The sequence below is a fragment of the Loxodonta africana genome, chromosome 1, assembly GCF_030014295.1.
Source record: "Loxodonta africana isolate mLoxAfr1 chromosome 1, mLoxAfr1.hap2, whole genome shotgun sequence".
In the NCBI taxonomy this organism is placed as follows: Eukaryota; Metazoa; Chordata; class Mammalia; order Proboscidea; family Elephantidae; genus Loxodonta; species Loxodonta africana.
In genome coordinates, this window is record NC_087342.1 from 47662319 (window position 1) to 47675889 (window position 13571).

At 45.6% G+C, this 13571-nt stretch overlaps 1 protein-coding gene across 9 annotated transcripts in view; it reads left to right on the forward strand.

Annotated features, from left to right (window-relative positions):
• The window catches only part of RREB1 (ras responsive element binding protein 1), a 145572-nt gene that overhangs the window by 112799 nt on the left and 19202 nt on the right, over positions 1–13571 (forward strand). For all 9 annotated transcript variants that reach the window (XM_064280217.1, XM_023557665.2, XM_010597562.3 and 6 more), the window contains one exon: positions 11882–12071. In XM_064280217.1, the coding sequence (XP_064136287.1) occupies positions 11882–12071 (190 nt within the window). The remainder of the gene's footprint in view (positions 1–11881; positions 12072–13571) is intronic.

Here is a 13571-nt window from a genome sequence, read left to right on the forward strand (position 1 = left end):
GTTTAGACACTTTAAGGGACCCGGCACCTTGAAATGAGTACAGCTGCACGATATTTTCCTTACATTGTTGGCGGAACCTGAGAGTCTAAAGAAAGGAGTTTCCTGAAGTTCGAAATTTGCCAGTTTACCCAGCAGTCTTTCAAAAATCTACCCAACATGGTAAACAGAATTTAACCCTGTCTGGATGATGGGGGTGGGGTCCTGTCTCCTCCCTAACTGCCAAGATAATAGACTCAGTAGAATTACATACAAGTAAAAGTTAAGAGGCCAAAGTAAGCACCTGAATGGCTTATCTCTGACTGTTCTTAAGCCTTTTTGTTGACTTCAGGATTTTCATCTTGCTCTGGAGAGTTAAGGTCACCAGGTGAATAAGATATTTATTCTATAGCAAGCACTGGGGGGAGCTAATCCCCAAATTGTTTAGCTGCTATTTAAAAAAAAAAAAAAAATCCACTTCTGCAGCCTTGTGTTCCATTTTTGGATGTGACTTGCTAATAAATCTACCTTAGGTTTGACTCTAGTCTGGGGTCTGTGCACGCCCCCCTCCTGTTTTGGGCCCCTCTTGATGGTTCCAGCTAAATAGTTACAGGTTCAGTCTTTGAGGGCTGATTCCTTTAATGGCAGTAGTTATTCCTGATTAGTAATGGTTAGCCCTACTGTAAGGAGCCCTGGTGGCACAGTGGTCAAGTGCTGCTGCTAACTGAGAGGTCCGTGATTTGAACCCACCAGCTGCTCCATGGGAGAAAGATGTGGCAACCTGCTTGCATAAAGATTACAGCCTTGGAAACCCTATGGGGCAGTTCTGCTCTGTCCTTTAGAGTCACCATGAGTTGAAATCAGCTTGACGGCACTGGATTTTTTTTTTATTGGCGCCCTACTGTGAGCCATCAAAAGTAGAAAAACAAACTAGTTGCTGTCAAGTGGACTCCAACTCATGGCAACACCATGTATGTCAGAGCAGAGCTGTGTTGTGTAGGGTTTTCAGTGGCTGTGACCTTTCAGAAGTAGATTGCCAGGCCTTTCTTCCCTCGCACCTCTGGGTAGATTCCAAAAGGTTAGTATCCGAGTGCTTAACCGTTTGCGCCACCCAGGGACCCCCTGGATCTACTTAGGGCCGGCATCGTCACTCTTTCCCCACACAGGGTGGCTGTACTAACACGTTCATCACACTACGTTTTTACCCCAGCCCAGAGTTATTCTGCTTTCTTTTTTTAAAATTTAACAAAAGCAAGAGATGTAGTGTTGTCTCACATGGCCAAGCGCATTTGTTGTCAAAAGAACGGATACCTGGTGCCCTGCCTAATGAGGTGTGCTGTGTGACATGTCAGTTTTCAATTCAATAACTTTTTTTTTTTAACTTTTCTTTTGTTGTAAAGACTATTAGTAGATTTGAGTATGAAATAGAACATTATTCTGTTGCATTCAAGTCCTTTGAGAATTGTGAAGTACAATTGTTAGTTGCCGTCAAATCAGCTCGGATTCACGGAGACCCCATGCACAGCCAAACGAAACATTACCTGGTCCTGTTCCATCATCATGATCATTGGTATGTTGAAGTCCATTGTTGTGGCCACTGTGTATTTTGAGTGCCTTCCAACCTAGGGGACTCGTCTTCCAGCACTGTGTCAGACAGTATTCTCTTGTGATCCACGGGGTTTTCACTGGCTGATTTTTGGAAGTAGATCACCAGGCCTTTCTTCCTAGTCTTAGTCTGGAAGCTCTGCTGAAACCTGTCCACCATGGGTGACCCTGCTGGTGTTTGAAATACCAGTGGTATAACTCTCAGCATCACAGCAACACACAGGCCACCACAGTATGACAGACTAACAGATGCCTATTTAACGGGAGTCTTTCCTGACCTATGGGAGCTGGTTCCTTCTAGGCCATGGGTCCCCAGGGGACTTGGGATCAGGGTGTGGTTAGAGCTGGCTAATAGACCATATTAGCATCTCGTTCTTTTTGGCCCTGAAAAAGTCCCAGCTGATGTGCTGTGGGATTCTGTTTGGTTGATTTCAGTTTTATTTGTTGGAGGAAAAGGGACAGAGTATAGAGTGCAGAACTCATGCTTACTGTGACAGCGCCTGCCTGCACACTGTCCACTCTGTAAGCACGTGTGGATGCTCCCCTAGCCCCCAGTTGCCGTGGCCCTCATACTGCCATCTGTTCTTTTCCAACTGGTGGCCACCTTGAAACTCAGCTGACCTACCCTGCATGCTGCTGTGAGGCCCCCCGACCTGCTTGCACTGCCTGGGACCCCCACCCCACCCTCCTATCTGTGCTTCACACCATCCAGCACCCCTTCAATGGCATCACAAGTGGTGCTAAGAGGAGATGAAGTGTGGCAGTGGCTTTCCCTTCTCTGCCATTACCCAGACCCTGGCTCCGTACCCAGACCCACCCATCCCTAGCAACATGGGCTAGAGCTCTTGTACCCACTCACAGGCTCCTTCACCATGGGACAGCCTGTGGGAGGCAGGACCCCAGAGTGTGGGAGCTGGGATGTGATAAAAATCTATTCCTGGCATTCTAAATTTAAATTTCATATTCTCTTATACAGACATTTGCTAGACTGCAGATACAGGTGAAACAGGCTCTTGAAGACTGCTTGTGAGTACAGAAACACTGAGGAAATAGTTTGGAGTTCACATAGCTGAGTGGAGTCCCTGGGTGGTGCAAGCGGTTAACACGCTCGGCTGCTGATGGAAAGGCTGGGGGTTGGAGTCTACTAGAGACACCTCAGAAGAAAGGTCTAGCAATCCATTCCTGAAAAATCAGCCGTTGGAAACCCTACGAGCACAGTTCTGCTCTGACACACGTGGGGGCTCCATGAGCTGGAGTCAACTCAGCAGTGACTGGCTTAGTAGTTGAGCAGCCCTTTTGCCCCGTAAGTTGGGGTTCTGCTGGATGTCCGTCCTCATCATCCCTGTGGCTCAGATGTAATTTCACCTTTCCTGAAACTGTCCCGCAGAGCTCTTTCCTGAGAGTAAGCTATTCCAGTAGAGAATGGGGCTCTGTTAGCTTCCTAAAACGCTACGAACAGATACACTTTCCCCCAAATCCACTTTCATTTGGAAAAGTTGCCCTCAGATTCCAACAGATGACCCTCCCTGTTGCCAGGAAGTCAAGAAGGGCGGCCGCTCAGGTCTGTAGAATTTCCCTTTGGCACATTGTTAGGATCACTTGCAAAGTGACATAGTCTTACAACCCTGCCTCTCTGGCAACTCTTAAGTACAGTTTTACCCCATCTCATTATTTTGCAATGGTGCCCTTCGCTGTTTCTGGTCCCGTGGAGATGTCCCACACGGTGGCATGAGTGGAGTCCTATGTCTGTGCAACTTAACTGTTTGCACCTTAATGAAGACTGACATGCCAGCGGGAGGCCTGTGAGAAGCCTGAGAGCGGAGCCTGCCGCTGCCTCTGCAGGCTTGTCCCCACAGTCACAATGACCCCATTGTCCTTGAAGAGCTGCTCTGAAACAAGGCTGCAGGCTTGTTGAACTGGAGTGCCTGGGGCTGATAAAGGCCTATCGGCATGTTTGTGGGTGGTGGCTTTGCACACTGGTCCTATTTAAGTCTATCAGGTGCTGAGTGTGAGAGGGAGGGGGACAGTGTTGGCTGGCATTTCTCTCCTCCCCCTTCACGAGCCTTGCAGTATGCTTCTGGCTTCAGAGTAGATTTTCCTCCTGTACCACTTTTGAGCAGCTTGTTTGTGGGACAGCTACCACCACCACCACCTGGCGCCAAGGGAGCGCTAACTCATGGCAGCCGCATGTGTGTCAGTGTGCTCCATAGGCCTTTCAATGGCTGGGACTTTTCAGAAGTAGATCACCAGGTCTTTCTTCTGGGGCACCTCTGGGTAGACTCAAACTGCCAACCTCTGGGTTAGCACCTGAGCATGCTAACCATTTGTACCACCCAGGGACTGCTGTGGGGTGACATTTTCTATCTGTCCAGAATTGAGATAGGAACACCCTAGTGGAAAAAAAGACCTCTTTAAAGTGTTAAAAAGTGAAGGTGTCACTTTTGGGACTAAGGTGCACCTAATCCAAGCCATGATATTTTCAGTTGCCTCATATGCATGCAAAAGCTGGACAATGAATAAGGAAGACCAAAGAAGAGTTGATGCCTTTGAATTATGGCGTTGGCAAAGAATATCGAACATAATGTGGACTGCCAGAAAAAGGAACAAATCTGTCATGGAAGAAGTATGGCCAGAATGCTCCTTAGAAACCAGAATGGCAAAACTTCATCTCACACACTTTAGACATGTTATCAGGAGGGACCAGTCTCTGGAGAAGGACATCATGCTTGGTAAAGTCAGAGCGTCAGTGAAAAAGAGAAAGACCCTCAATGAGCGGTTTGACACGGTGTCTGCAACGGTGGGCTCAAACGCAGCAGTGATTGTGAGGATGGCATGGGACTGGGCCGTGTTTTGTCCTGTTGCACTTAGGGTTGCTGTGCGTTGGAACCAACTCGACATAACAACAGCAGTTGAGAAGGGTGGATCTAGAATTTTCTTAGAGGTGATTAGAAGGTTCTGGAGCTTGGGTGCAGGTGGAGATTTTTTGCACTTCTCTTCATAAGCTGTGGTTCTTAGAGGGGCAGGCGGCTGATGGGGAAGTGCAAAGTAGGTGTATAGGAAAGGGGGTGCCCAGGAAGGACCCCCATTTCTCTCTTTAAGCCTCAAGAGTCAACAGAGAAGTAGTTAAGATTGTTTTTGTTCTGGAGTTACAGGTTGAAGTTCAGTGGAAAGAGGGAACACATTCTTTTGAAATTAAAATTCAGTTTTTCCTGCATTTTCATGTACTTGATAAAATGGCCAAGAAATGAGTTCTTCCTGATATATGTTTTCTTTTTTTTAACTAACAAGATAAAATGGTTACAGTTGGAATAGCACCTTGTGGTTTTCAAAGCATCTTGCTGTCTGTTATTCGCAGTGACTCCTAAGATCTTCAAAGATCTGTCCTGAGAATACAGGCTTAGAGTAGGACGGGGCAGAGGATACCAAGATGTGGGGGAAATCTCACAGGCTTGTAGCTTAAGGTGTTTCTAGATTCTAGAGTCTCAATTAATCCTCACTGGAGTGTTTTCCAAATTGCCTAATTGTGAGAGTCACCTGGTGTGCTTGTTTATGTACAGGTTCCCATCCTCTGCTTACTCTGATTTTAGAATATCTGGAGTGGGACCCAGGAATCTGCCTTTCTTTCAGGGCCACAAAGCCCAGACCTGTTGCTGTCAAGTCAATTCCGACTCATAGCAACCCTATAGGGCAGAGCAGAACTGCCCCATAGGGTTTCCAGGGAGTGGCTGGTAAATTTGAACTGCTGACCTTTGGTAGCAGCCGAGCTCTTAACCACCGTGCCACGAGGGATCCATGCTTCACTAGAGGATCCTTATCTCTGATGTATTGGAGAAACAGTAACTGTCATGTATTGAATTATATCCCCTCCCAAAATGTGTGTATCAGTTTGGCTGAGCCAGGATTCCCAGTATTGTGTGGTTGTCCTCCATTTTGTGATTGTAATTTTACGTTAAAGGGGATTAGGGTGGGATTGTAAAACCCTTACTAAAGTCACACCCCTGACCCAGTGTAAAGGGAATTTCCCTGGGGTGTGGCCTGCACCACCTTTTATCTTACAAGAAATAAAAAGAAAGGGAAGCAAGCAGAGAGTTGGGGACCTCATACCACCAAGAAAGAACTGGGAGCAGAGCGCATCCTTTGGACCTGGGGTTCCTGCGCAGAGAAGCTCTTAGTCCAGGGGAAGATTGACGAAAAGGACTTTTTCTAGAGCCAACTGAGAGAGAAAGCCTTCCCCTGGACTTTGGCCCTTTAGCCTACTTTACTGTGAAGAAATACGTTTCTCTTTGTTAAAGCCATCCACTTGCGGTATTCCTGTTCTAGCAGCACTAGATGACTAAGACAGTAACCAATGAAGTAGGGGTGTGGTCCTTTTACAGAGCAGGCCATGGAAACACTGATGAGAGCCTGAATCTGAACATCCCCCCATTCCCCGTGTCTCTGCTCCCAGCGTCCACTACAGCCCTCCCACTGCTCCAGAGCTGCCTTCCCCCAGGGATTCAGAGCTGGTGGTCAGGTCCCAATAGTTCTGTCCTGCAGGAGATGCTGTCCCTGGGTGGTACAAACAGTTGACACACTCAGCTCCTAAGTGAAAGGTTAGAGGTTCGAGTCAACTAAGAGGCACCTTGGAAGAAAGGTCTGGTGATCTGCTTCTGAAAAATCAGCCATTGAAAACCCTGTAGAGCACAGTTCTACTGTGACACACATGTGGTTGCATGAGTCAGGTGGTCTGTGGGAAGCTGTGCTCTAGATGCCAGAAGCAGAGGGGTTTGAAGGTGAATAAAAGGATGGAAAAAAAAAATTTTTTTTTTTTTTTTAGAGGATGGAAGGGGAGGTAGACACGAAGCCATTAGTGATAGAAACTCAGTGCTATTAAAAATGCATTGTTGCAATAGAACCAAGCCAGACCCACTGCTGTCGAGTCAATGCCAACTCATAGCGACCCTGTAGGACAGAGTAGAGCTGCTCTATAGGGTTCCCAAGGCTGTAAATCTTTATGGAAGCAGGCTGCCCATCTTTCTCCCACGGAGTAGCTGGTGGGCTTGAACTGCTTACTTTTGGATAGGAGCCAAGCTCTTTAACCACTGTGCCACCAGGACTCCTCTGTTACAGTAAAGGTACCAAAACCAAAAACCCAAACCCGTTCCATCGAGTCGATTCCGATTCATAGTGACCCTATAGGACAGAGTAGAACTGAGTAGAGTACGTTGAGGCACTCTCCATTCCCTGTATAACACTTTCATGTTGGTGCCCTCACACTGAGTACAGCTAGATGATAGGCTGGGCACTGGTACCATGGTCTCAGGTGTGGAGGAGGCATTCATGAAGGTCTCTGGGACACAGGGAAAAAAAATAAGAGAGCTTTTGTATCATCCTTTTAAAATTTTCTGGTTTTATATTTTATAGTATGCTTAGCATATTGTGTCCACATACATAAACACATTTAAAAATAAACACCCATTGCCATTGTCAGTTCTGACTCATGGCAACCCCATGTGTAACAGAGTAGAACTGCTCCATAGGCTTTCCTTGGCTGTGATCTTTATGGCAACAGATCGCCAGGACTTCTTCCATGGTGCTTCTGGGTGGGTTCGAACTGCCAACCTTTAGATCAGCAGATAAGTGCAAACTGTACCACTGAGGGATTGTAAATACCTACACATATAAATATGTGTGCATACACATACATGTATACGTTCAACACACCTTTACACAAAATTATATGCATGCATATAGGCACGTGCATAGCTATATACATATGTACAGACATATACATGCATGCATAACTATATACGTATACACACATGCAGAGCTATATACATATGTACACACATGCATAGCTATACACGTATATACATATGCACACATTTCTCGGTTAATAAACAACAAGTCTGTGTGGAATAAATGTTCAAGTTTTTTTTTTTTTTTACTGATAAGGGGTTGCCCACTTCAAAAAGTTGGAGACTGTTTCGCAGGCCCTCCTCCTCCCTTCTGCTGGTAACTGGCGTGCTTACCGAGAGTCAGTATATTTTCTTCCCAAGCCTGCGTATGTCAGCAATACTAACCATCATTTGCAATAATTATTAAATTTTATATAAGCCAATGAAATGTTGTCTTAAAAATGAGTAGTGTCTGTGGAAACTAAGTTGGAAAGACTTGTTTACAGCCCAAATTGGACAGTATTTAGGGTGGGCAAGAATACTGTGAAGAGTTGCAAGAAATAATCATAAAAATCTAGGACTCAGCCTTAGCTTGGTCTGCAGAAATCCAAGTTCTTGCTCTACTGTAACTAGAAATCAGAGATGATGCGTTCGGAGTGTGATTTATGCAGAAAAGACCACACAAAAGTTCAGTCAGAGGAACCCGACTCAAAGGAAAATCCTCTATGCCGCATGTATGTATTCTAAGCTAAATCACATATTTCAGGTGTTTCTGAATTATTGTGAGCCCTACCTTTAACTGACTTTGATTAACTGACCAGTTCCCAGCCTGTCTGCAAAGCGTACGCCTGGCTGTCTGCACAGGAGAGGTGTTCCAGGGACATGTACTCGACCGGTCACATTGCTTCTTTGTGTGTATGTGTCAATGGAACTTTATCTGGTACATTGTAGACACTTGGGTTTGCTTGGGTGAACAAGAGACAAATCAATGACGTCTTTCCACTTACTCCCTTGATGTTCTATTATGAGGTCCAGCTTTGTCTACCTCAGTTTATAGTCAGATATGTGGAGTGGTATTGTGGGATGGTGAAATGATTACTCAGAATGTCCTCACCCTGTCTTTGTCCCTTAATACATTGAAAGCCCAGGTCTGTAATACTTTAGAACATTTCTAATCCACAACCAATCATGGTGGTGGTGCAGGACCCAGTAGCATTCCTTCTGTTGTGCACGGGGTCGCCATGATCGAAGTCGGCTCGAGAGTAACAACAGAACACTTCAGAGAATCCATGCGTCTACTGACTTTTTTAAAAATAATATTCAACTGAGTTTTTGGTGAAAGTTTACACAGCAAGTTGGGTTCCCTTTTGACAGTTTCCACATAAATTGTTCAGTGACGTTAGTTACATTTATCACAGCGTGTCAGCATTCTCTTTAATTGTATTCAGTTTGGTCCGTCTCTAGTACTCTGGTTTCCCTGCCTCCTTATTTTCTCATCTTTGCTTTTGAGAAATTGTCAACCTTTTGGTCTCATACTGATGGTTTTTAAGTAGGGCACCAATCTTACGGGTAGTATCCTTTATTTTGTGTGTGTGCCACTCTGCTGTTTCGCCAAAAGGTGATCTCAGGAGATAGGCACGGGTCTAGGTTTAAAGAGTATCAGGGCGATAGTCTCAGGGAGCCTCTCTTCTCTACTGCTCCAGTGTGTCTTTTTTTTTTTTTAATAAGAATTTGAGTCCAGTCACATTGTTTCTTGCTAAAGCCACTATCTCCCTGGGTTGTTAGAGTGACGTGAGCTTAGGTGTCTGTTGCAATGTCCCAGCATCCAGGATACTACCCAAACTAGTGAAAATTAATGTAAAGTACTCTGCAAATATTTCACACAGAGTATATACCAAAACCAACCAAAGTGGATTCTGACTCATAGCGACCCCAGAGGCTCTTCAAGGCTGTACATCTTCACAGAAGCAGACTGCCACATCTTTCTCCCGTGGAGCCTGTGGTGGCCTGGCACCACCAACCTTTCAGTTGAGCAGTCAGTTGTTTTAACCACTGTGCTACCAGGGCTCCTTACAGAGTGTATAGTAAATGCTAATTGTTATTTCAGGAAGAATGGGGTATTGTTGACTTCTGTTGAAAAATGCCCATAAGACCTTCTGAGTGACAGGTTTCTACTCTCTTCACACTCGTTTTCCCTTTTTCTCACTTTTCAGGCAAGGCACAGCCCAGCTTTCCTTTCCCCAGCTCTCTGATCCTCACCTTAGTTCACAGTTCTGACAGGACAGGGGAGGGATGGTCACTCTGATGACGTCAGGATTGCCAGGGACCAGGGCCGGGGAGAGGGAGGAGGTGTGTGGACAGGGCTGTAAGAACTTCAGCCCTTACGGTGTTTTGTTGTTGTTACTGTTAGCTGCCGCCCAGTCTGCCCCAGCTCATGGCAACCAGTGCACAGTGGAACAAAACACTACCAGGCCCTGTGCCATCCCGTGATGGGTCACAGATCAGACCGTTGTGATCTATAGGCTGATTTTCAGAAGTTGATCACCAGGCTTTTCCTCCTCATCTGTCTTAGTCTAGAAACTCCACTGAAACCTGTTCAGCATCGTAGCAACACACAAGCCCCCACTGACAGGTGGGTGGTGGCTACACATGAGGTGCATTAGCTGGGAATCGAACCCAGGCCTCCCACATGGAAGGCGAGAATTCTACCACTGAACCACCTCCACCCTCCTTGAGGTGCTCTGGGTTATCTGATCCACCCCTTACCCGAAGTTTTTATCCTAGTTGGTGAGCTAAGCAGAGTTCCCTAAAAGGAGTTAGAATGGCTTGTGGGCACTGGTATTCTAAATTTAATTGGATGATGACAGGAATTTTGACAAGGAGATGCTAACAGTGGAGATAGATGGGTTGATACACAGCAGGACAGCACTGTGCTATGTCCTGCCCTGAAGAGACCAGGAAAGTCGTGGTGAGCGTTCCTGGCACCTATTGCTTTCAGCGCATAATGAAAACAAGCTCAGTGACTTCATGGGTGATGTCTTTATCTCTTGATTTCCAGAGAATTCCAAAGCAAAAAAGTTTCCATTAAGGTTTATGCAGCACAAACTTAGGCAGGTGACTTTGGACCTCCGTGCTTCAGATTCTGTATCTGTGAAACAATAGTACTAGTTACCTATGGTGGAGGGTTTCATGGGGTCAGATGCGTCTATACAGGTAAATACTAGGGATGATACTGAGCACACAGCAAGCTCTCAGTAGCTGGTTCATGAGTCCAGGTAAAGCCAATAGAACTTTCCGTGATGACAAGAATATTCTGTATCTACGCTGCCTGGCACGCTTTCGAGCCCTTGAAACCAGGCTAGTGTGACAGGAATTTTAATTCATTTAAATTTAATAGCCACATGTAGCTCATGGCTGCTATGCTCAGTGCAGGTCTAGAGCTATCATAATTATGTCGTTTTTTAACAGAGTTCTCAGAGCCCCTGGAGAGTGTCAGTGGTTAATATACTTGGCTGCTAACAGGAAGGTTGGCAGACTGAGTCCACCCAGAGGCTCCTCAGAAGAAAGCCTGGCGATCTACTTCCCAAAATCAGCCATCAAAAACCCTATGGAGTCCAGTTCTACTCTGACACACGTGGGGTCATCCTGAGTTGGAATTAACTCAACAGCAGCTGGTTTAATGTGGTTCTCAGTAAAGTCATACAGAAAGACCCTGGTATCGCAAGTGGTGACAGCATTATAAACGATGTGTGTTATGGGTCTGTATAACAACATTTCAGGTGTAGAAGGTAGCATATAAAGTGAAGCATAGTGATCTTTAAATGGACTGCCATTTGCAAGAGTCTCTCAAGGAGGAGAGACAGCCTTATGGTAGGTGTGGGCAGGAGTATGACTAGAAGTCCATCAGTCCTGGTCTCAGTTGTCTTTGCATCTCACTGGCTATGTGACCTCGGTCATCTCATTTAACAGTTTGAGCCTCAGCGTTTTCATCTGTAGCATGGGAGTCACGCTGCTGTCTGCCTGCCTGCCAGGACTGGCGTGTAGGCTGCAGAGGGCCTTATGGCTCGTCCATGTTTGATAAATGGAAGTTCCTATGACTTTCCAGATAAGGATGGTGGTAATGTCAGGATTCCATACTTAGGCACTATCACTTGCTACTAATTCAGTTGGAGAATTTAATTATCATTTTACCCTCTTCTGATACTGGAGACGCTGACCTGATTGCTGTAGATGTTGGTACTTGTATGCCTTTTTGACTTTTAACCGTTTAAACTAATTAGGCTCCATTGGGCTGAGGGTGGGGGAAGACAAACAATCACTGTGTGTTGTGTGGCTTGGGCAAGAACAGGACGGTCTGCAGCAGGGGCTTCCAGTTCTCGTCCCTTCACGTGCAAACACACACTTTGGACATTCAGGCCATATTTACATATTACGCTTTCGGCAAAGATTTTGTATCCAGAAGTTGGTAAGATATCATTTTTTATTTTAAAAGGAAAGAGGTGAGTTTTTTGGTACTGACCATGAGCAAACTGGCTTCTGGGTGTTCTACCATCCTTATTTTTCTCAGTTGAAAATAAAGTGACAAAGTCTAATGAAGCTCTGGCTTAGGTACCGCCTTCTGTCTTGTCTCTTTCCTCTCCTAGATGTGACATTTGCTGTGTCACCTTTCGAACACATCGAGGATTGCTACGCCACAACGCATTTGTCCACAAGCAGCTGCCAAGAGACGCAATGGGGAGGCCGTTCATACAGAACAACCCTTTAATTTCCGCGGGCTTCCATGACTTGGGGTTCACTGACTTCTCCTGTCGGAAGTTTCCCCGCATTTCTCAGGTATTCTGAGCCCTCGACAAGTCCCCCCATCCACACCCTTGCGCTGAACTTTCTCTCCCCAAGGGCTTCTTTTCCTTAAAAGGTCCGCTCTGTTTTGTGTTTTCTCTTTCAATTCCACTTTGCCCTTCCAGCCTTCATTTGGTCATTGGGTTCAGAGGGGAGGGTGGTTTTTTATTTTGTGTTGAATCTCACGTCAGTGTGAGTCTGGATCACCAAAGCTTTTTGCACATCTTTGGGGAATTTGGATTTAAATTTGTAAATTGTTCACCACGATTACCCCAGCCCTATCTTAGCTTGAATTTGTCATTTTTAAATCCTTTCCTTAATGCCTGCATTCAAAAAAACCAACAAAAACAAAAAAGACCATTACTGTCAAGTCATTTCCAACTCACCACGGCCTCATGTGTTACAGAGTAGAGAGAGCTGCTCCATAGAATTTTCTCGACTGTAATCTTCACAGAAGCAGTTGGCCAGGCCTTCCTTCCTTGGTGCTTCTGTGTGCTTTTGAACTGCCAGTCTTTCAGCTAGTAGCTGAGTGTAACCATTTGCATCACCCAGGGACCTTAATATTTGTATTACAGCTAGATATTTCCAGCACTGTAGTTTCTATTAAAAATGATTCAGGTCATCATTGACCTGAACAAGAAGAGAGCTGTGTTTGTTCTCTGTTTATAAAGCAACTGCTAAAGCTGCTTTGAAGCAAAAGGTATCGATAGTAAATTCCCAGCACCTGGAAGGCTCCCAGGTGCCCCTTTCTGGGCACTTCTCTCTCCACGACCACAGAGGTCTCTGTCCATCTGATCTCTGTCACCATCAGTTAGTTTTGCAAGGTACTCATTTTTAAAAAGAAAGTTGATTCCACCTCCATGCAGTTGTTACCTAGCTGTGGTGCAGTGCTTCCTTGGAGAGAGTCCCTGGGAATCGATATTATTCGTCAAACAAATGTGATTTTTTTTTTTTTAGTTGTGGTAAAAATACCTAGAACAAAACATTTGCCAATCCAGCCTCTTTTATGCGTACAGTTTGGTGACATTGATTACTTTCTCTGTGTTGCACATCCATCGCCACTGCCTGCTTCCACGTTTTTCCCTCACCCTTAACAGAAACTCGTGTCACCTAAGCAGTAACTCCCGTCCTCATCCTGCCCGCCCTGGTGCCCACTCATCAGCTTTGGTTTCTGTATACTTCCCTGTGCTAGATTTCATTTAGTGGCATCATAAAATGTCCTTTGTGGCTGACTTACGGAGCCCTGGTGGCGTGGTGGTTAAGAGCTACGGTAAGCTATGGCTGCTAACCAAAAGGTCAGCAGTTCGAATGCACTGGCCGCTCCTTGGAAACTCTATGGAGCAGTTCTACTCTGTCCTATAGGGTCGCTGAGTTGGAATTGACAGCAACAGGTTTGGTTTTTGTTTTAACTCAGCGTAACCAAATGTGATTTTTTAAATGTAGCCTTACGTACTCCATCCAGAGGTCAGCAAGCAGGGGTTATGAGAGAGGTTG